The following is a 21,725-nucleotide window of genomic DNA, read 5'->3' on the forward strand; positions in this document are numbered from 1 at the left end:
AAAACAGGGGATAAGGTAAATGGCATGAGTGGCAAATACATGTTGAGATCATGACAAAATACTATACTTTGAGGCAAGATGATCTGATTCATATTATTATGATTAATCATATATAGATTCTCCAGCAAAGATAAAATGGTGGAAAATAGTCAATACTTTCGTTCCTGAATGATGTGACCATCTACTTAGTTACCCAAGCCAATGATCTAGAAGTCTTATTAGTCTTCTTCTTCATCATATTTACATATGGAATCTAGGAGATCTAGAATGAAGCTCTATGTATTCTATCTCCAACCACTTACCTCTATCCTCACAGCCATTACCTTAATCCACTGGATTATCCTAATCCAAGATTCTCTCATCCATTTTCTACAATAGTATCAGAAGTAGTCTTGTATCCTTCTATTGTCTTTTCCACACTGCATCCAGACTGATTTGCTAAAGTGCAAATCTGAATATGTTAAACTCTTGTGTAAACCCTTCAAAGACTTCTCAGGTCATTGGATTTAAGTTATACACTCTTTAAATGACTTGTAGACAGGTTGACTGTATGGTCCAGTTTGACTTGGACAGCCCTATTTTAGGTGTGCTGCTCTAATTAAAATTACAAACACTGTCCACTGCTATTCTCAAACATACTCCAGTTTTCATGATAAAACATGTGGTATCCCTACCTATTAGGCCTTTCATAATTGGGACCTTGTTTCATTCCCAGCCATTCCTCACATTACGTTATTAGATGGCGTAAATCTTACTGAATTTCCTTCTGTGACTCTAATTTCCTTCCCCCAAGTATTTGAAGAAAACTAACTTTAACTTTCTCAAAGCATCCTTTGATTCCTATCAATCATCACCATCATTATATCATCCATCTTATCACTTGTTCATTTGTTCCATAAGCATAGAATCTAGCAAGAATTAGCTTTTTTCTACCCAATACTATGAACTCAGGAGTTTTTATTCCCTATATTATGTCTACAGAAACTTAGAAGAGATAAAATATCCAAAGTCACAGAACAAATAAAGTCAGAGCAACTGATCAGTACTTAGCCTTATTATATCTAATCCAGTGTCCTTTATATTTTTGTAGATTGTAGTAGCAGCAGACGTGATAATATTAGTATTAGTGATAGTGATGGTAGTAGCAGTGGTGGTAGAAATGTAAGTGTAGTTATGATGGCAGAGGTGGTAGCTAAAATTACCTTAAAGGTAATAGGTTTTAGGCATTGTGTTAAAGGATTTGCATACATTATTTTATTTAATAAATAAACCATGAGGTTAATTTATTTTAACTATGAGGTTGAAATTCTTTAGTATAATTTAATATATCAATAATCTGCCATTAGGTAGTAATGCAGTGGGAGTGAAAACCTATATCATTCTCATTACAAAGCCTGTATTCTTGACCTGTGCCATACCATGTGTTATTCAAATAAAACAGTTACTTGTATGTACAAGCAGTGCATGTAGAACGAATGTATATTTGAAACATGAAAAGTATTCAATTTCCCAGATAGCCTATTGTTTGTTTGACTCATTAAGGGAATGTCCACATTATAAATGGAAGTAATTTGTCTCATTAGATATAGTCTATATAGGTTAACATTTAGTTTACTGGTAGCCATAAAATTTTGTATTTCTTATATATGGATTTCTATATTTTATGAGCTTGAGTGCTTTTAGGAAGAGCATGGATTTCCTCCTTTGTGTCCTTTTACAAAGTTGCATGATAAAAGGTAAATTTTTATGTGGTTAAACTTACTTCTGAAGTCACGAACTGTAAAATTTGGTTTGATGGCAGCTTCAGGTGATAATTTAAAGGAGAATTGCTGCCCAGCAGGTGAAAGATCTCGGTCTGCAGCGCTGACTATCTGAATTATCTGAAACAAAGTTGAGATGAGACTTGAAATCAGTCATCAGTTTCAAAGGGAACTCTACACACCAAGCTAATAAGTTTATTTAATGAAACATGCAAGTAAACAGAAATGACATTTTTCAAATTCATATCAGTAGGCCAATTATTTACAAATATTTTATATAAACAAATAGCTAAATATTTACAGTTAATAATGGCAGGTACAAGTATAGGGTATGGGCTAATTCCAAATCGATATCTACATAACTAAAAAGGTTAATGACATTGAAAATTCTCACTAATAAGCAAAATAAAATTAAAATGTACTTGCTTGCATTTTAAATTACATGAAATAAATGCTTTCTAACCCGATTATTTAAAAGTCCTTGCAAAGCAAAATTTTAGTATCGTTATGTTTGTGAGAATGAGTTTTATTTTCATAACTAAGTAAAATGATGAGAAAGAGATACACAGGATGTAGATCTGTTTTTGTTGTTATGTTTCTTTTCCCCCAGTCGATAAGATACAAATTGTGTTTTCATAGAATTTTTTTTCTTAAGAAGTAAGTATGGCCAACCTTGTTTCAAAATTTTTCTTAAATTGTTCCCATAAGTGTGTAATCTAAGTAGTTAAAATTCTGATACTTCAATGAGATGTCCTTAAGAATTTGGAGGTTAACTTCCAAGAGCCAAACTATGAAACTGATAATTCACTATATACGTAAGCAAACCAGAATGGCTTTGAGGTATTTATTTATTAACATATCCAATGGTTTTGCATCAGGAAGAATTTCAGGAAGTGTGTGCCAAAGAGGATAAAAGCAGTGTGCTGCTCAGGTGACCACACTCTTAGACTAAGTTTGAATTTGCCAGAGGAAGACCTTTGATTTCAAGTACGACATCCTGCTCCCAGTGGGCAAAGCCTGCATCCTGTGCTCTTAGATTGATGCCATTAAACATGTCAGTTATTTATCCCTTTTTGTTTTTATTCCATGGTTGAAACCCAGTCTTATGACTATGATCTACCTTCCCATATAGCTGTGTGTGCTCATAGGCACACACAGAAACACACAGGAACACACAAATGTATACACTGGGGCTTCGAGTGTCTAGTGAAGTACTAGTAGTTTGTATTTTGACAATGGGTCCTCTAATGAGAAATTCAGTTCCCTATTTTAGTGTAAATCAGTCACACAGGATCTATTTAGCCTTTAGAATTGTCATGGATTCAACACCGAAGGCTAAATACGGCAATTTAGTCAAATAATTACCATACAGACCCTGTAAAACTTCAACTTTCCTTCACATGTGCTCAGATTACTATATCTCACCCATAAAATTTCTTTAAATTATGTGGGAATTAATTTGTGAAGTTCTGTTTTGTTTTGCCTTTGCTATCAACTAGCACAATTATTTACTAAATTAACATCAAAACTTATCAAGAACATAACTTTACAATGAAGAAACATCCTTTAAAACAGCATACGGAGATAAAATTTTTGGTATAAACTGGTACTTATCTGTAATTGACACGAGAGTTATTGCCCTAAGTAAAACAACTCCCGTACTTCATTGGTTCATCATATAAATCACTATTGATTTATATAGCATCATCTTTCTTTTCTCTTACTTCTTTTGAAGATAGATAGATGGATAGACACATAGATAGATAGATACATAGATAAATAAGGCATACGTACATATATACATGCATGCATATTCAATTATAGTCCAGAAGAGATAGATAGTTCCTATGCATAGTTTCTAGACAAGGGTCAGGATGGCTGGGGTCAAAAGCAGAAAATGCTCATATACTACATTTCAGACATTTCAGGGTTATGTTTTGTATGGAAATGTGGCCCAATAGGATGCAGAATGCCCAAAAAAAGAGCTTCCAATGTCCACACAGATTCCTTACCACTTTGTCTAAATATAAGAAAATCAAGTTATCTCTAATAATTTCTACTATTCCCAACTTTTTAAACTCTTTAATTTACTGGAGAAACATAGAAGCATTAAATAGAGTTCTATTTCCAAAAAGCTTTCACTTAGTGCATTATAAAATTCTGATTGCTGTGAAATAATTAATATTCCTAAATTACCTAAAAATAAAGGATTGGATTTTTGGGGTGGCCGTAGAAGGCTCTGAAAAGTGGAGAATAGCTAAGTTGTAGAATTTTGGTAAACCTCTTATAACTCTGCAAATAACCAGTTCAGGTTATTTATTTATGTAAACATTTATGCAGCATCTACTATTTCAGGCAATAAATCAGGCACTAGGTTCACCCCATGTAAATTTTGGATGCATTTAAAGTGATAAAGCATTAAAACTTTTAAAAAATTTATTTCTGTGTCTATTCAAAATTAACGATCCAAATTTATCACTTGGGAAAATATGCCTAAGTCATACTGTAATAAAGTTAATACTTTCCCCAAATTATCAAAAGCAGTAATAAAGCAGCACGGTCCACTAGAAGTTTCTGTACTGATGGAAATACTCTACATCTATACTGATAAAGATGGTAGCCACTCGTCTCATACAGCTACTGAGCACTTGAAATGGGGCATGTGTGAATGAGAACATTTACTTTAACTTTTATTTAATATTAATTTAATACCTATAAGGCTAGTGAACATCACAGGATTAGAACTATGGGACAAATATTCTATGAAGCAGCAGAAAACATTCAAATTGAAACAAATACTAGATATTAAAAAAGGACCTTTTTCAATAAAGATACCATTTTAAATATTGAGATATTTCTTCAAGTAAGAATTAAAACTTCAAATTTACTTAAATGAGTAGTTATGCTATTTAAAGGTAATTGAAATAGACAGCAAAGCAAAGCATACTGATGTATTTTTCTTTTGGAACCTAGGTATACAATATTGGATTAATTATATTCTTGTTTCATATCACACTCTTACCATTTGCTCATGACTGGTTCCTATTATATTATGTTATATTACATTATATTATATCATATCATATTATATATTCACTCATTCATTTATAATAGTGTAGAAAAAAGCTAGCTATCCACCATGATCCACATAAATGCTAGGATTTTGACGATAGCTTTCATCAACTGTATGGTCCTTCCTCATATCCTCTCCCCACTAGAACCTCCCTCCAGAGCAATACTTAATAAGAAAATGTAATTCAGATATTTCGAATAACCCGGATGCTCTACTCAAGGCCACCAGAGAAAGCTGTCCATTTTTCAAGGGCTTAAGAATTTTTATGCACCCCTTCATAAAAGCATGTGACCAAAGCAAAAAATACTATAGAAGAATGTAGTCTAAAGTTGCTTGCTTCCTGGATTTATAGTCACAAGTTCTTTAGAAATTCCACAGTATACAAATGGAAAACAGCAGAATCTGCAATCCTAGAACTTTTAGTTATACAAAGAATATTCACTAGGCCATCATCACTTTATCCCCTGTGGTATTAACCACACATCCAAAACATACCATTAATTCAAAAGAATTTACTATCTTTTATGGTTTCTTTTATGAAGACATAAGATCCATGTGTGTATATTCATGCAAGGTCATATAACCTAAAACACATGCATATAGTGGGTGTTTATACACTCTTAATTAACAATATTGACAAGATACCTGTCCTGGTTTGGCATTTTCACACACAGCTGTCTCATATGGCACAGATATTTCGGGAGGAAATTCATTGACATCTAGGACATTAATTAATATGTTGACTCTGCTGGTTAATAATGGGTTACCTGTTAAAAACATAAAAGGAGAAAAGATGATTACAAAATCTGATCAGTTATTGCTCTTATAGTAAATAGCATTAACATTTTAAAAAATCAGCATTCATATGGAATCCAAATGACCTTTCCTTTATGGAAAGCTGAGGCATTGTGCCAAATATAAATGATAAAAAGATGGATTTACATGCAGACACTGCTATATTTAAAACAGATAACCAACAAGGACCTACTGTATAGCACAGGGACCTCTGCTCAATATTCTGTAATAATCTAAATGGGAAAAAAATTTGAAAAAGAATAGATACATGTATATGTATAATGAATCACTTTGCTGTACACCTGAAACTAACACAACATCGTTAATCAAGTATACTCCAGTAAAAAATAATTTTTTTTAATTATTAAAAAAAAGATGAATACTGGCTCTATCAATGTCACACTGTCAGAGCACCAGCAGTGCACTATACCAGTACTTATCCCTGAAAATCAACACCAAAGTTAAGGTCAAACATTTAGCTGGTATTTCATCACAAGTGTAGCCATCATACCAGGGTTAGTTCACAGGATCAATCTTCACTAATAGTGATATTTTTCACTGGATAAAACATATGTTTTTCTATGTTTTGTCTATAACTTTATTGGGTAGTATCATCTACATATTTAAATAACTCTCTCAAAATGATTCCTCCAAAAAAGGATGATAAACTCCAAGAATGAAGGAGAGATTGCTTTGCATAGACGAAAATTAAAATAAATTTAAGGAAGTAGAAGTAAGAGATAGATTGTGGAAAACTATGATGCACCCTGAAATTACTTGCTGGTGATAAGAAAGGAAAGAATAAACAGCGTTTAGTTTGAAAAATTATCTCTGCCAAAATTCCATCACAATTTTTAGCCCCAGCCTGTGATATATTACCGGCCTCTCTGTCATTTGCTGAAGAAGACCAGAAATAATTAAACTAATAAGGCATAACATAATGCACATCTTTCAACTTATTTATTTTACCTAATGAAGTTTTACAGATGGATAAAGTGCCCCAAATTGTCGAAGGATCTTGCCCAAAGTCACACATCTAGAGGGATGGGGAGTTAATATTCAAACCCAGGACTATGGAAATCCAAATATTATGTTCATTCCACCAGACCTTTTTAAATGATTGGTTATTGTGTTAGATTCTTCATCTGCAGTGCCACTGAAGATTCATAATGTTAGTATTCTCATAGATCTCTATCTGGATGCTTTTAAAGAATGCATACAAATCTCACCACATGACTGATTCTGACAAGCCTACAATATTCTGCTGTGCTAAAATTTATCTAAAAAAATAAAAAGCACCGTCAGCCATAGCTTAAGAAATGTTCACATATTCATATATGACACAGTGAAATCCAACACTGTGTACCAGTACAGGCACAGATAACATAAAGGGAAGAGAAATGGTATATTTTGTAATATGGGTTGTGTTTATAGAAAGTGTATTGGTAATCTTGGAGAAGGATGCAAAAAATATCTATTTATTCAAAAATTAATATTGGTTACATGGCATTATCTTATCTGGTAGAAAAGGTTTGGTTCAGTTTTCACAAGTTATTTAATCTTTCTTCAACTCGTGGTATTAATAGGTGCTAATTCATAAGGTTTTAAGTTTGTTGTATTAAATGAGTGTTCTACAGAATGTTAGATTAGTTTTGGTAAATTATCATTACTCTTATCACCAACTGTCATTAGTGGAGATGATCTAGCTCATCTTCTGTTATTGGTATTAAGTATTCACATATCATGAAATACAGATAAAATCAACAGTTTGGTTAAATTAGGTTCACTTTCCTAAACAAACTGTAAATTATCAAAAACTACAGCAAAATCAATGCCTAATACTTCATAATACTTATAATGTACCCATATTCTAAGACACATTTCACAAGTAAGCTCATTTAGGTTTCACAGGCAACTCTAATATAGAGACCATTATTATCCCTTATTGTATATGGAACTCTGAAGAACAGAGGGGGAATGTAACTCTTCCAAAAATTCCAAGTTAAAAGTGGTAAGATGGGTTTTGAATCCAAGTGTTCTAGTTTCAAGTCCATGCTTTTAAACTCTATTATATATTAACCTATTCAACTTCTGTACAATGTACAAATCAGCCACTACTTCCTATTTTACTTGGTACATAATTTACAAGTCCCAAGGACATATGAAGAAGAAAGTGGTTTTTTTCCCCCTCAGGATTATAGTTTTATTTTAAGTTAGTGTGAGGATGGGGCAAGACCTCTCTCATAATTATGTTTATAGTACAGATTTAATTTTATAATGTATAAATATGTTATTAATTCAAGCTTATTTTTACCCATGAAAAATTCCCTTTTGGTAGTTTTAAATATTTATCCTCCTGCAATATAGATTTGAACATCTATCCCAATGAGTACTATGGCTCAAAATATGATCAGTATTGTAACATCTTATTATTAAAAGTGTTTCTCAAAGGTGTGCTTTTGGTATTCTATCTAAGACAAATATTTTGTTGTGTGAGATTTTCCTGTGCACTGTAGGATTTGTAGAAATACTGAATTTTAAATGTCACTAGTCATCACTGTGGAAATTACAAAATAAATGCCCAAACAAGAATAGAGGAAGAACTATAATAACAACAAAGACAAGTTATTCATACTGTCGAAAATGAGTGATGGGTTTATGGGTTTCATTATATAATTCTCTCTCCTACTGCATATTTGTAAAACTTTTTATAGTTAAATGTTTAAAAATGTCACCTTATATTTGTAAATCTGTCTGGGTACATAGTAACATTTCTGTTTGAGAACTACTATACTCAAGTAAGAATTGATCTTTTCACAAAGTAATATATTTATTAAAGTAATATATATATATATATGTTTTCATTTATAATTCATTAAATGATGTGAAAAAGTAATGACTTATTTCCTTTCTGACTCATCTAATCTTTGAAACAGCAAGGATGAAATTTGTTTAAACTTGATTTGGCATGAGCATTATTATCCGAATCTTTGCCAAATTAGAAACTAGTTATCATTGAATACTTAGAAAGTAAATTCAATTATGAACTTCGTAAATTTTAAATAACCAAAATATTACACAATTAATTGCTGTGTTCTTAGTAGTCAAGCCATTTAAACTCCAATTATCACTGACCCATGTTGCTTATATTGCATAACTAGCTTATTAATAGTTTTGGGCTCAGATAAAATAATTGATAACTAATTCCATTTTTGTCCCTCATGGCTTCAAGAATGTTTTGTTAGATCTTCTTTCTTTATCCTTGGTGATATCTCAATCAAATCCCATAACTTTTTGAGTCAATTTGAGTTAGAACTGCCTTATTAGTAGTATTTTAAAGTATGGCTTAAACTAAGAAAATAAAAAAGATTAAGGCCAAATTATGAAAATCAATAATAAAGGAGCAGTGAAATACCATAAGTGAAATACATATTATAAAATAATATTATAAATTTATGTCAAAAATTTAGTTAACATAGATGAACTGGACAAATTCCTAGGAAGACATAAATTGTCATAAGTGACCGCAAAATTAAAGAGAAAATCTTAATAGACCTAAAACAAGTGGAAAAAATTAAACTGTAATTAAAAATCTCCCCACCAAGAAAAAGTCATGCCCTCATGGCTTCACTGAGAAAGTCTATCAACTACTTATAGACCACATAATATCAATTCTTTGCAAACCCTTTCAGAAAATAGAGGAGAAAACACCAGCTTATTTGTTATTTCTTAATACCAAAAGTCAATTTAAAACATCAGAAAAAAACCAAAGCATGGACTAATATCACTCATGAAAATAGGTACAAAAATTCCTTAACAAAATATTAGCAAGTTGATGCCAGAAGCTTATTAGAAAACTAATGTATAATGACCAAATAGCATTTATCCTATGGATGAAAGGTTAGTTTAACATCTAATAATAGTCAATGTGATATATCATATTAACAGAAGAAAGAACAAAAAAATCACATAGCCATCTCAATAGACTCAGCATTAGCATTTGACAAAATTTATCCATTCATGATTTTATTAAAAATTCTCAACAAATAATGAATAGAAGGCAACATCTTCAACCTGACATAGTCCATCTATAAGAAAACCATAGCCAGTATCACACTCAATGGTGAAAGACTAAATATTTTCTCTTTAATATTGAGCACATGGCAAGAATGTCTGCTCTGACCACATATTGACCATTGCACTTAAGGGTTTATCCAGTGCAAACAAATAAAAATAAAAATTTAAAAAGTATTCAGATTGAAAAGAAAACGTATTTTTATCAAAAAATGACAAGACCCTGTAGGTAGGAAACCCTAAAGAATCCACAAAACGGGGGCTTCCCTGGTGGCGCAGTGGTTGGGAGTCTGCCTGCCAGTGCAGGGGGCGCGGGTTCGGGCCCTCGTCTGGGAGGATCCCGCGTGCCGCGGAGCAACTAGGCCCGTGAGCCACAACTACTGAGCCTGCGCGTCTGGAGCCTGTGCTCCGCAGCAAGGGAGACCACGACAGTGCGAAGGCCCGCGCGCCGCGATGAAGAGTGGCCCCCACTCGCCGCAACTAGAAGAAGGCCCTCGCACAGAAACGAAGACCCAACACACCCAAAAATAAAATAAATAAATTTATAAAAAAAAAAAAAAAGAATCCACAAAACACTTATAGATCAAATCAAGTATATTAAGGCTGTGGGATAAGAGAGCAATATAAAAATTGGCCATTTTATACCTAATATACTAGCAAAGAAGAAACTGACATAGAACTGAGAAAAATTCAATTCACAATAGAATCAAAGATAATAAAATATTTAGGAATAAATTTAGCAAAATAAAGGTAGGACTTATAAACTGAAACTCACAAATCATAGCTGAGAGAAATAAAATGGATTGCTGATGGAAAGGATCACTGTCAGAAATACAAAGTTGTATAGTCATTTTGGAAAATACATTGGAATTTTCTTTAAACCTTAAACGTGAACTTATAAGCCAACAACTCCACTTCTAGGTCTCTCCCCAAGAGAATGAAATGAATGTCCACAAAAAGCCTGTCTGCATATATGCATGGAAATATTATGCGTATAGTCCCAAACTGGGAACAATTCAAATGTCTATCTTTTGGTGAATAGATAAACCGTGGCATATCCATACAATAAAATTCTTCAACAATAAAAAGGAACAAAACAGTGATACGTGCTACAACAACATGACTGAACCTCAATTATATTATGCTTCATTGATAAGAAAAGAAGACTGACATCACTCCTTGCCTGGAGTTTAATTAGCTGCAGAAAGCAAAAAGTTTCAGTGCCTTTGGGTTTCTGAAGTACAAGAGCTATCCGAAGATTCCAGCCCCCAGCTGTCAAGTCTTCCAGACTTCCTGGGGCAGATATTAAGATGAATCCTTTTAGAATTCCTGACCCAGGGCTTCCCTGGTGGCGCAGTAGTTAAGAATCCGCCTGCCAACGCAGGGGACATGGGTTCGAGACTGGGTCCGGGAAGATCCCACATGCTGCGGAGCAACTAAGCCCGTGTGCCGCAACTACTGAAGCCCGCGTGCCCTAGAGCCCGTGCTCCGCAACAAGAGAAGCCACTACAATGAGAAGCCTGTGCACCGCAACGAAGGGTAGCCCCCACTCGCCACAACTAGAGAAAGCCCGCAAGCAGCAACTAAGACCCAATGCAGCCAGAAATAAATAAAAATAAAATAAATTTATTGAAAAAAAAAAAAAAGAATTCCTGACCCAAAGAAACTCCATTGTAATTTGTTATGCAGCAATAGATAACTAATCCCTGGTGATAAGAAATATTAAAATATATATTAAAAGGAAAGAAGGATTCCAACTATGGGGCTGCAGCTGCGATGGGCTCCGCAGGGCACATCGGCCGTTGTGACGGGAACAGCATTCCTTTCCAGGGGCCATGCAGGAACTTTGCCCCAGGGGCCTGTTGCTGGGGGTGGAGCTCCCACTTGCTTCCAGGTCTGCATTTCCAGCAAGGCTTCTACTTCCAAGGAGACTGATGCAGCTATCAGCTCCCACAGTCTCCAGGCCTCCTGGAATGGCGTCACCGCCCTTTGGAACCACATGTCACCCTGTCCTGACTCGCAGGGCCTCTGACACCACCTACCTGCCCTCTGTGGCTGTGGGTTGGGACTGGGTTGGGGTCTTCTGGCACACTGAGCCTGGCCTGGGGGTACTGACTAGCAAGTCCAAGGAGGTTGCTGGCAGTTTCTGGAAGTCCCTTTCCCCATCATCGGCAGATGGAGATCACAGCTACTCCCAGGAGTCTCAGCCCAAGTCAGCCCCTGCCTGGGAGCTCCTGACCCCACTTCAAAGCCTGGACCTTGAGAGGGAGCAGGACAGCCGGGGCGTTGCCGGTGGCATCTGCATGGACAAGGTGTGGTCAAGCCAGAGGCCGCGTGGGTCTTCGACATCCTGCTGCCCTGCACACAGGCCCACTGCCTGGGGTGCTGGTGCCTTAGCAGAAGGACTGACAGGTCTTCCCTCTGGACTTCATTAAGCCTGTTCCAGCGTCCAGTCCATTCCAGCTACATCATACCCCACATATACAGGGTGAGCACAGAGGCTGAGAAGAAGCAACTTACCAGGAACTCCAAGGCCCAAATCAGCAGGATGGGATGCCTATAAAGCTACTCACAATTTATTCATTAACTATGTACATATCTATGTGTTCCAGAGAGTATAATAAACCATAGGCATCAAAGAGGTATAAGATAAAGTCCCTGATACTAAGAACTTCACACCTGAGAGGATCCCTATACAAATAGATGAAATACAATACAGTCCATGATGTCAATAAAATAACATTTTCAATGTAAAAATATTTCTTCTTTTTGAATTCCAATTTTGATATGTGATACTAAAATTTTCTGTACATATCTAAAATATAATTTTTATCCAAATTTCAACCATTAGGTGAAAAGCTCATCAAGTGGTCTTAATTTCTGGAGAAAAATAAGATACTAATTAAGGAAAAAAAAAAAAAGCCTGACATTGTTTTGTATGTGATTTTGATAGAGCAATTTTACTAGTTTAAACTACTCCTAAATAGTTTGATTATGATAGTGTACCCATAAGCAGTTGAAAGTTTAAAATAAAATATAAACTATAACAACAAACTTGGATTCTATTATATTTACACATCATATAACAGTGAGAAAAATGGTATCATTTCTAAATTAAGTCCATGACTATAGTGGTGTTAACGATTATTATTTCCATGTATACAACACATTGAAGGCTTTATGAAATGGTTGAATATTTATAAGTGATTCTTTCTTCAAGGTATGTATTACTTTTCTGTATTACAAGTACTAGTAAAATGTTACCAATACTAGTATAAATCAAAGTTACCTTTCTTTGAGAATACAAAATATTGATAGTTTCATATAGTTACTCAGGGAAATAAAAGGGAAATATTAAATGGTAGATACTACCTAGTCTCATACATGCAAAGTAACGTATTCATGAAGTGTAAGATAAAGGCAATTATTTGAGAAAAAATAGGAAAAAATAATGGCTTCAATCCAGAATTGAAACCAAAGGTTTTGTTTAGTCCTCAGAAGTCAACTACACTCTCTGAGTATGTACATGTCTCCATAGTAACATTAAGCTGTTTTATTTCCACAAATCCATGCTAATATTTAGAGAATTTAGCACACTGGTTCCAACATCAGTATCCATTAGATGACCTAGGTATCTTGTTTAAAATGGAGATTTCTTGGCAGTAATCCCAGAAATTCTGATTCAGTATGTCTTGAATGGGGTCCAGGAATACTGTCCCAGGTGATTCTGATTCAGGTAACGATAAAGAAGTTGAAGAACAGTAGTAAAAAAGAAAGGGCCAACCTGCATGCGTATTCTCAATAAATGTGCATATGACTTACAGTGCCCTTTTGAAAAAAGACTGGCCAAATTAGAAAGAAATGTCTACGGCTCAAACACTGCAGAGAATCCAGACTCACCCTTGTCTCTTGATCCTGATGAGGTTAACCTCGGTCACCCAGATGGATACGATGTAACCCAGCCAGTGCTGGTTTACAGGAATGCAGGTCCCTTGCATAACTACCTTGCAGACTCACCAGACGGGGAAAGTTGGAGAAGTGATATATGTCTCTTTGGAGACATATATGTTGAGCTAGGGACATATAGTAGAAACAGCAGAAATGAGGATGGGCTCAAAAACCCACTTAAAAAACTTTGTAATTTCTCCATGTGGTATTTAAGGCTCTGTTTGATAAGGCCTCAGGCTTCCTTTCTTTTCTTTCTTTCTTAAAAATGGAGATATAATTGACATACAACATTATATTAATTTAGGTGTACAACACAATGATCTGATATTTGTATCGATCTTTAAATGGTTGCCTGAAGCAGGGGTGAGGGGTGTGCAAAAAGTAAATGTGATCAAAGTGTACAGACTTCCAGTTATAAAATAAATAAGTCCTAGGGATGTACTGTACAGTACGGTGACGGTACCTAACAATACTGTATTCTATATGAGAATAGAGAGGAGATCTCAGGCTCCCTTTCTGAATGCATTTTCTTTACCCTTCCTTACACATTCTGGGCACCAATTGTACCACCTTACTTGTAATTTCTCATCTGGACATGAGCTTTAATACCTCTCTGCCTTTGCTTAAGATGTTTCCTCAACCTAGAATACCCTCCTTTCCTCCTTTTCAATATCTTCTTCATCTTTTAAAGACTCAGCTCAAATGATAATTCCTGTGTGACATACTATGCTTATGCCTTCAAAAATAATTATTTTAATTATTTTCTCTCTTACAGCACTTTGTATTTTGGTTGCATACTTATGAATTCAACCAGATTGTTGTCTTTCTCACAAAATTTTCAGGCCTAGTGGTTAAGTAATATGGTCTCTAAACTTTCTTCACTTTTAGAGAGACTCGTCTAGTTGCCAAGAAACACATCAGGTAGGCAACTTTCTAAAATGGCTCCCAAGAATCCCCACTCCCTGATACCCACATGAGTCACCTCCATGTAATTCTTTGCCCTTAAGTGTGGTCTGGGTCTAGTGACTTGCTTCTACTAAACAGAATGGGGGATCGGTGATACCACTGATGTCAGAAATGACATCTTATCACTTTTGCAGGGGAGCAGAACTCTTCTTCAACAAGATAAATCCAGGGAGTCATCTGACTCCTCCAATGCCTTCTTCTTCCTGTCTTTTTTCTCTGCTGATGCCAAGGCTGAAGCAGCAGCAGGAGCTGCAGACCTGCCCTCCGGAGGTGGGCGCGCTGGCCAGATGGCTGATACCCTGAGCAGTGACTGATGTCTTCAGGGTTTTTTCCTTTCAGCTCACTGGTGACCTTGCTGAGCCAGGTTGTCACCCACCTCCTTGATGCCCACACGGTCCAGGATCTTCTTTATGTCCTTGGCACCGGCAAAGGCATTGACACTAAGGGCAGCCAGCAGGGAGGAGGCCATGTAGTGTAGGTAGGCAAGAATCTTTCCATATACAGGGAAGTTATCAAAAAGGATCCTTCACAATAAAATCATTAGGAACTCTTGTAGCTTGAGTCTTATCTAGTAATTAACACTTATTGGATAGAGATAGCAATCTACCTACCTACAACCCTGGCACACACATAATATTGCACACATATTTCCTTATTCTCATACTTTGAGTCTGTATTTTATTTCTAAAATGCAAATCCATTATAGATTTCTAATAGGTAAGCAGTCCAACGAGCTTAAATGTAGGTGGATAGATAGATAGATAGATAGATGATAGATAGGTAGATAGATAGATAGATGATAGATAGATGCCAAGGCTAACAATAATTTCAGCTTAATTATATGTACAACGCAAATGTACATAAAATTTTTTACTATAGTTTACTTTAATTATTTATGTATGTAAAAATCACCTTGACTAATTTTACTATTAACTTATTTAAAAATGAAGCATAAGGAGGTGAATATGTGTCCCTGTGAAATTGTGTTTTGGAGTGTGAGTCCTGGGCTCCTGTCTTAGCGTGGTCATCATTTGCTGTGTGACAAATGGAAATAAATCTTAGCCTCTATTTCTTCACTCTTACAATGTGGACAGTAATAAATTGAGTGAATGTATATAAAGCTACTATAATAGTTTGGTTTACTAATTTATAATATTATCACTTACAATTATTATAGAAACATTAGGTACTTTCTACTCATTTGGTCTGAGAACACCATTTCATGGCTATTTGGCACACAGGCAGAAGAAACCCTTTAAAAAATTCTACCAAAAAACCTATTTATTTTTGTTTAAATCCTTCATTACTTAATGACCACAGTTTGGTCAGTATAAACCTTTTGCAACTTTCCCTTGGAGGCTATATGAGAGTGCTCTTAAGTCTGAAGTCCCTGGAATTCAGCATAATTTGCATAGTTATAACTAACTACAATAATTTTTGGGGTCAGTTTCTATTCCTAAACTGTCCTTAAGAACAGACTTCAGTCTTATTTTTAACCCACAACCATTAATACTTTGCATGTAAATAATGTTCTATACAATTTATAAAAAATTAGATGAAGTAATGTTGAGCCTAAATTATAGACAAAAATCTGTTTGATTTTCTGTATACATGAAGATGATACTACTTACATTATGTTGAAGTAAAAAAAGTTAAAGCAAAGTAGCTCTAATGCTAAATAACCTTAAAAATTACTCAACAATTTAATCCCGACTCATAATGGTATACTTACACATAACATTTTCCCCAAATATAGCACGCAGTAAGTCTATCACTGATTTTTGAACTCTTCCACAATACAAACAATCTATTGCCATCTGGATAATTAACATGACCAAGAAAAGAAGAATTGTCTTTGGTATCATCCACTTATTTTATAATTATATAAAAGTTCTAAGGCTTTAATGTAGTTATCTTTGTCTAATGATATGTGTTATAATAACACCAAAACAAAAAACAAAAAAAAATTAGAAACATTTGCCCGTTGGAAGTTTCTGATAATTTGAATGAAGTGATTTTTGGAGGCTTGCGTTTTTTTAATTCTCAAGATTAGTATAAAAACAGCAAAGCAATAATGCATAAAATAATTATTAGTAGTCTAATAAAACTATTTGGACCTTGGACTATAGCAACTCTGATTAATGACTGCTTTTTAATTAATTGGAAGTTGTTCAATCATTGTACCATTTCATTTCATCTGAGAGCTTTTATAGAAGGGTCAGGGCCAAAACATATGCTAGTTCAATCTGCAGTAAGGTACACTTACACAATTTTGTTCCACTTGGCAGGGCAAGTGTGGGCTATTTATTTCTCAGTCATTCACCATAATGAGAGTTTCCTGCTGAGGCTGGCTAATTTGATCATTGAAAGCAGCCTTATGTATTAAAATATAACTAAAGTTTACTTTCAAACTCGGTGAACTCAAACAAAATAAGGCCCACAACAATCTATTCTTATTGCAGAATCTTTAATTACCATGTGATATATACTTAGCCTCTTTCTTTTTCATGGAGGTGTATAGTGTTCATCTTACCAGACTTCCTTGAGGGTTCTAAATTCCACACAGTAGTCTTTGAATAGACAGTGGAATGGACGAGGGGTTGATATTTTAGAAATATTAGCTTGGCAGCCCTTTCACATTGTGTGTATGTATGGATTATGAGTCTAAGTCTCAGTTCTGCATATGTCCAAGTGAGAGCCAACATAACTTATGAGAATCCACACCATGGGGTTTCCTAATTTGGATTTAGGTAAAAACTACATCCAGCAGGTCAGAGAGGAGCCAGCATGTGCCCTAATTCTATTAATAATTAACAAAATACAGTTTTCTAAGTTTGAAAAATCTAAGCTTTTAAGGAACAATGACACTCGCTTGCACAGTATGGATGTATACTCCTCTTCCATTTTCCAAATGGTTGGAGCTCAGGCTCTGATTGCAGGTACCAGACCTGCTATGATGGGTGCCCTCACACCATGATGATGGTTTTGGTAGCTATAGTAGCCGCTGGGGAGAAAGAGACCTTTTAGAGTTACAGTACAGGTGAGTGAATAACTAGCTGCAGACTTTCATCTTGAGTTAAGGTACTGGACCTAATACTCCTCCTTCTAAAAATATGCACATGTTTTGCATGTGCATTAATAGAAAGGGTAGGTCGCACAAGATAGTTTTCTAGTGAAAAATATTCTACTGTGGAAAATATATTTTTGATAAATAGAAGTTTTTTGAATAGGCTACCTCTGGTCAGTTATCACTTACTATATCCAAGCCATTGAGAGTGACTATAATATAGTCGATAGAGGTCTTATAACCCATAACATAGACATCTCATTTTTACTCTATTTGTCAAAGATCTTAGAATACTAAAGTTTATTTTCTAACTATATTATAGTTAAGCTTTCCTCAGTGTTATGGATGAAGGAAATAATTCAAAGTTGAAATAACTGAAAGCATGAAAAGAATGATGAATAACATATGTAACTGTAAGCGGATGTGATATGGGAGAGAAGAAAGATGCCTAGCATGAAAGGAAACTTCAGGAAAACAAGTTAAAGAGAACTGGGAGACTGGCATTTGGTTCTGTTCTCCTAATAGAATGTCTTCTCAGGCAGCTGACTGGATGATCAGCTCTCAGAGCCTAACAGAGCAAGGAGGGCAGATTTGAAAGGAGACAGCATGACAGAGAAAGCATATGGTAGAGGAGCAGGCTGTAATGTACCTGTTCAGCATGACCAGGATGTGTGAATTTCCTCAGGGTCAAGTGGACAAAACGGAAAGCTGGAGTTGAGAAATCATGCTATTAATTCACCCAAGAAAGCCGTCTGCTACACAAGGGGACCTGGAATTAAGAAGCTGTAAGGTCTACCACTGGGTGCCCATATCAAGTTCATGGGCAAATGGGATGCTCAGAGACCCCGATACCAAATAACTCAAAAATCACATGAAGAGAGTTAGTATTTGGGCAGTCCATTTAGCCAGTCAATTTTATTCCTAGAAGCAGTGGCAACCAGGGGAGCACTCTCTGGGGGGCAGATAAGAGAGATTTATGTGAAATAATGCCATTTGCAGCAACATGGATGGATCTAGAGATTATCAAATTAAGTAAACTAAGTCAGAGAGAGAAAGACAAATATGAGATATCGCTTATATGTGGGATCTAAAAAAATTATACAAATGAACTTATTTATAAGACAGAAATAGACTCACAGACATAGAAAACAAACTTATGGTTACCAAAGGGGAAAGAGGGTGAAGGGATAAATTAGGAGTTTAGGATTAAAATATACACGCTACTATATATAAAACAGATAACCAACAAGGACCTACTGTATAGCACAGGGAATTATACTCAACATTTTGTAATAACCTACAATGGAAGAGAATGTAAAAGCAGAATATATATATATATTTATATATATACATGTATAATTGAATCATTTTGCTGTACATCTTAAATGATCACAACATTGCAAATCAACTATATTTCAAAAAAAATCTTTAAAAGAGAGATTTATGCATTTTTACTTCTCTCTCTCTCCTTTCTACTCCAGCTGGAGAATCTTTACCCCCACTACCAAGGAATCAAAGTTCCAACTTATGGTGTCATTGAGTTCTTCAGTTATCTATTGTTGTGTAACAACAAATGACCACAAAAATATAGTTGCTTGATTACAATTTTAGTATTTCTCCCAATTTTGTGCATCAGAATCTGGGCAAGATTTGGCTGAGTATATATTCCATTTCACATGGTAATGACGGAGGTTACATTGTGGTATTCAGCTGGCAAGCAGCCTGGCTAGAGGTTGCAAGATGGTTTTACTTACATATCTAGCGCTCTGGCAGGTATGGTTAGAAGGCTGAGCTGAGCTGGGATTGTCAACCTGACCACCAACATGTGACCTCTCTAGTATGGTAGCCTCAGAGCAGTCGTCTTCTAACATAACAGAGAAGTAGTCCAACAAACAAGACAGAAGCTGCATGTTCTTTTATGCTAAATTTACCTTTAATAATCAGAATAACGTAAAAATAATGAAATCAGCTAAAGGCATCATTAAGGCCCGGGAATAGGTGTCTGATTATGCATGTTTGGAAGCAGTTTTTGAAGATTAACAAAACTATTTCCCATTTACACCCACTGAGTTGAGACTGACCAAAAACCCCTCAACAGAAATGTTCACGGTTAGCTTCTCCCTGCACTGAAAGGTGACATTAGCTGTCAGAGTACTTGTACCAGATGCACGAAAGAAAATAGGAGGAAAACAAAATGAAAGATACTCAGAAGGGATTTCCTCAAATCTTTCAAGAGAACCCAAGCAGAAGGACTGCTACGATGCACTTCTGTTACAGACGAGTATGTTGCTAGCCAAGGTCTCCACTCCCACCCTCACCTGTTACCTTTGGAAGTTGTGATAATATCCTGAATTGTCCAGCGAAACACATAAGACCTATAATCACTCTCAGTCTAAAGGATTCTCTTCTGGCCCAAGCAGAAACCAACACAAGGAGTAATTGCTAACAATCCTATAGATTCTGAGTGAAGAATAGCACTTGAAGAATTGCACTTAAAACTCTTGTATATTTCACAATGATGTTCATAACAAAATACATTTTAATGAAAGGAGAGAGAAAGAAGAGGGGTGAATTTAAAAATGCTCTCTTCAATTTCATAAAATGTTTCAGAAAAGATGATTTCATGTGATGGTTATTTCCTCCTGCAGGGTGGAAAAGGATGAGATCTCACCATGAAATGCACTGCTAGATATTCATGCAGTCCTGCAAACAGGGCTCATTGGCAGCTGTCACAATTTTTCTGGACTTAATGCTATGAGGAAAAGGAGCAGGTTTCTGAGTTTCCCCAAGAGACCACTTGGCTGTCAGTCCAAAAATGAAAACACCTCAGCAGGGACTCATTTAAGGTGTGAAATCCAAAGAATTGCAGTATAACATTGATTCCGTCCATGCCATACTTACTAACTTTACTCGCAATTATGGAGAAATTATACTGCGCGGTGCTTTCTCTGTCTAGTAATTCACTAGTAGCGATGGTTCCTTCAGTTGCATCTATTGTAAAGTAGCTGTCCCCATCAATCTTCCAATCTATGAAGTACCTGTATATAAAAAAGAGTAGATGCAAATGTGCAGTGATTACACATTAATCATGATGGCAGTCAGGCTAACTTGACACAGTTCCTTTTTTTTGTTCCTGTAGCTATTACCTACCTTGCAATAAAGAAGAGTATAAATGACAGCTTCTTTATTGCAAAGTCAGTATGCTCAAGGGAAAACTGGAAATAATGAAAGATTTAGTACTCCTGTTCGTATTATTTTAGGGCCTTAACACCTTGAAAGCTCAGCAGAGACTAAAATTCTAAAGCTGACCATGGATTTCCTTAACCTGCTGAATATTAAAACTTTTTCAAGCAGTAAAAGATTCCTTAATGGTGACTGTGGGAAGAGCTGGGGGTGGGAGAGGCATCTGGAAATAGCTACAAAGAACTGAGGTCAGAACACAGGTAGAGTCTTCGTTTCCATGGACAGAAAAAACAAAACAAAACAAAAAACATGTTAGGGAAACTAAGGGGAAAATTTTTAACTGACAATGGGATAATTGTACAGAAATATTTCCCTCAAACACATATAAAAGGGCCATGGTTGTTTTATTACTCTAAATATCAGGACAACTTCCTTAAAAAATAAACCAAAAAACAGTGATCTTGGCTAATAATGTCTCTTTATCTTCTGTATTAGCCAACCTTCTTGATAGTAACAGACGTTGCCTTCTTTATGTGAAGCAGCTGGACTATGAAATGCAAGAAAATGAATAAACGACATATTGCATTTGTATAAACCTTTATGTAACAGTGGACATATAGAGTGATATATGTAAAATTATTTTCAAACATATTTTCAATCATCATATTAATGGACATTTTGAAATCTTTCCACGTGCCAGGTATTGTTCTAAATATTTATATATGTTAACAAATTCCCAGAACAACCTTAAAAAATGAGTATTATTAATCTCCCCATTTTATATATGAGTAACAAAACATATGCTGAAGTTCACAAAGTTAGAAAGTTTTATTTGAACTAGGTCATCAATGTTTTCCAT

The 21,725-nt window shown here is 35.3% G+C and overlaps 1 protein-coding gene and 1 pseudogene across 2 annotated transcripts in view; both read right to left on the minus strand.

The window, feature by feature from the left end:
- Nucleotides 1-21,725, minus strand: part of CDH12 (cadherin 12) — a 269,372-nt gene that overhangs the window by 5,773 nt on the left and 241,874 nt on the right. For both annotated transcript variants that reach the window (XM_061187673.1, XM_061187672.1), the window contains 3 exons: nucleotides 20,585-20,721; nucleotides 5,479-5,600; nucleotides 1,763-1,880 (listed from right to left, as the gene is read on the minus strand). In XM_061187673.1, the coding sequence (XP_061043656.1) occupies nucleotides 1,763-1,880; nucleotides 5,479-5,600; nucleotides 20,585-20,721 (377 nt within the window). The remainder of the gene's footprint in view (nucleotides 1-1,762; nucleotides 1,881-5,478; nucleotides 5,601-20,584; nucleotides 20,722-21,725) is intronic.
- On the minus strand, nucleotides 14,768-19,593 carry LOC133089495 (large ribosomal subunit protein P2-like; annotated as a pseudogene).

This window comes from Eubalaena glacialis, chromosome 4 (genome assembly GCF_028564815.1).
Source record: "Eubalaena glacialis isolate mEubGla1 chromosome 4, mEubGla1.1.hap2.+ XY, whole genome shotgun sequence".
NCBI lineage: Eukaryota > Metazoa > Chordata > Mammalia > Artiodactyla > Balaenidae > Eubalaena > Eubalaena glacialis.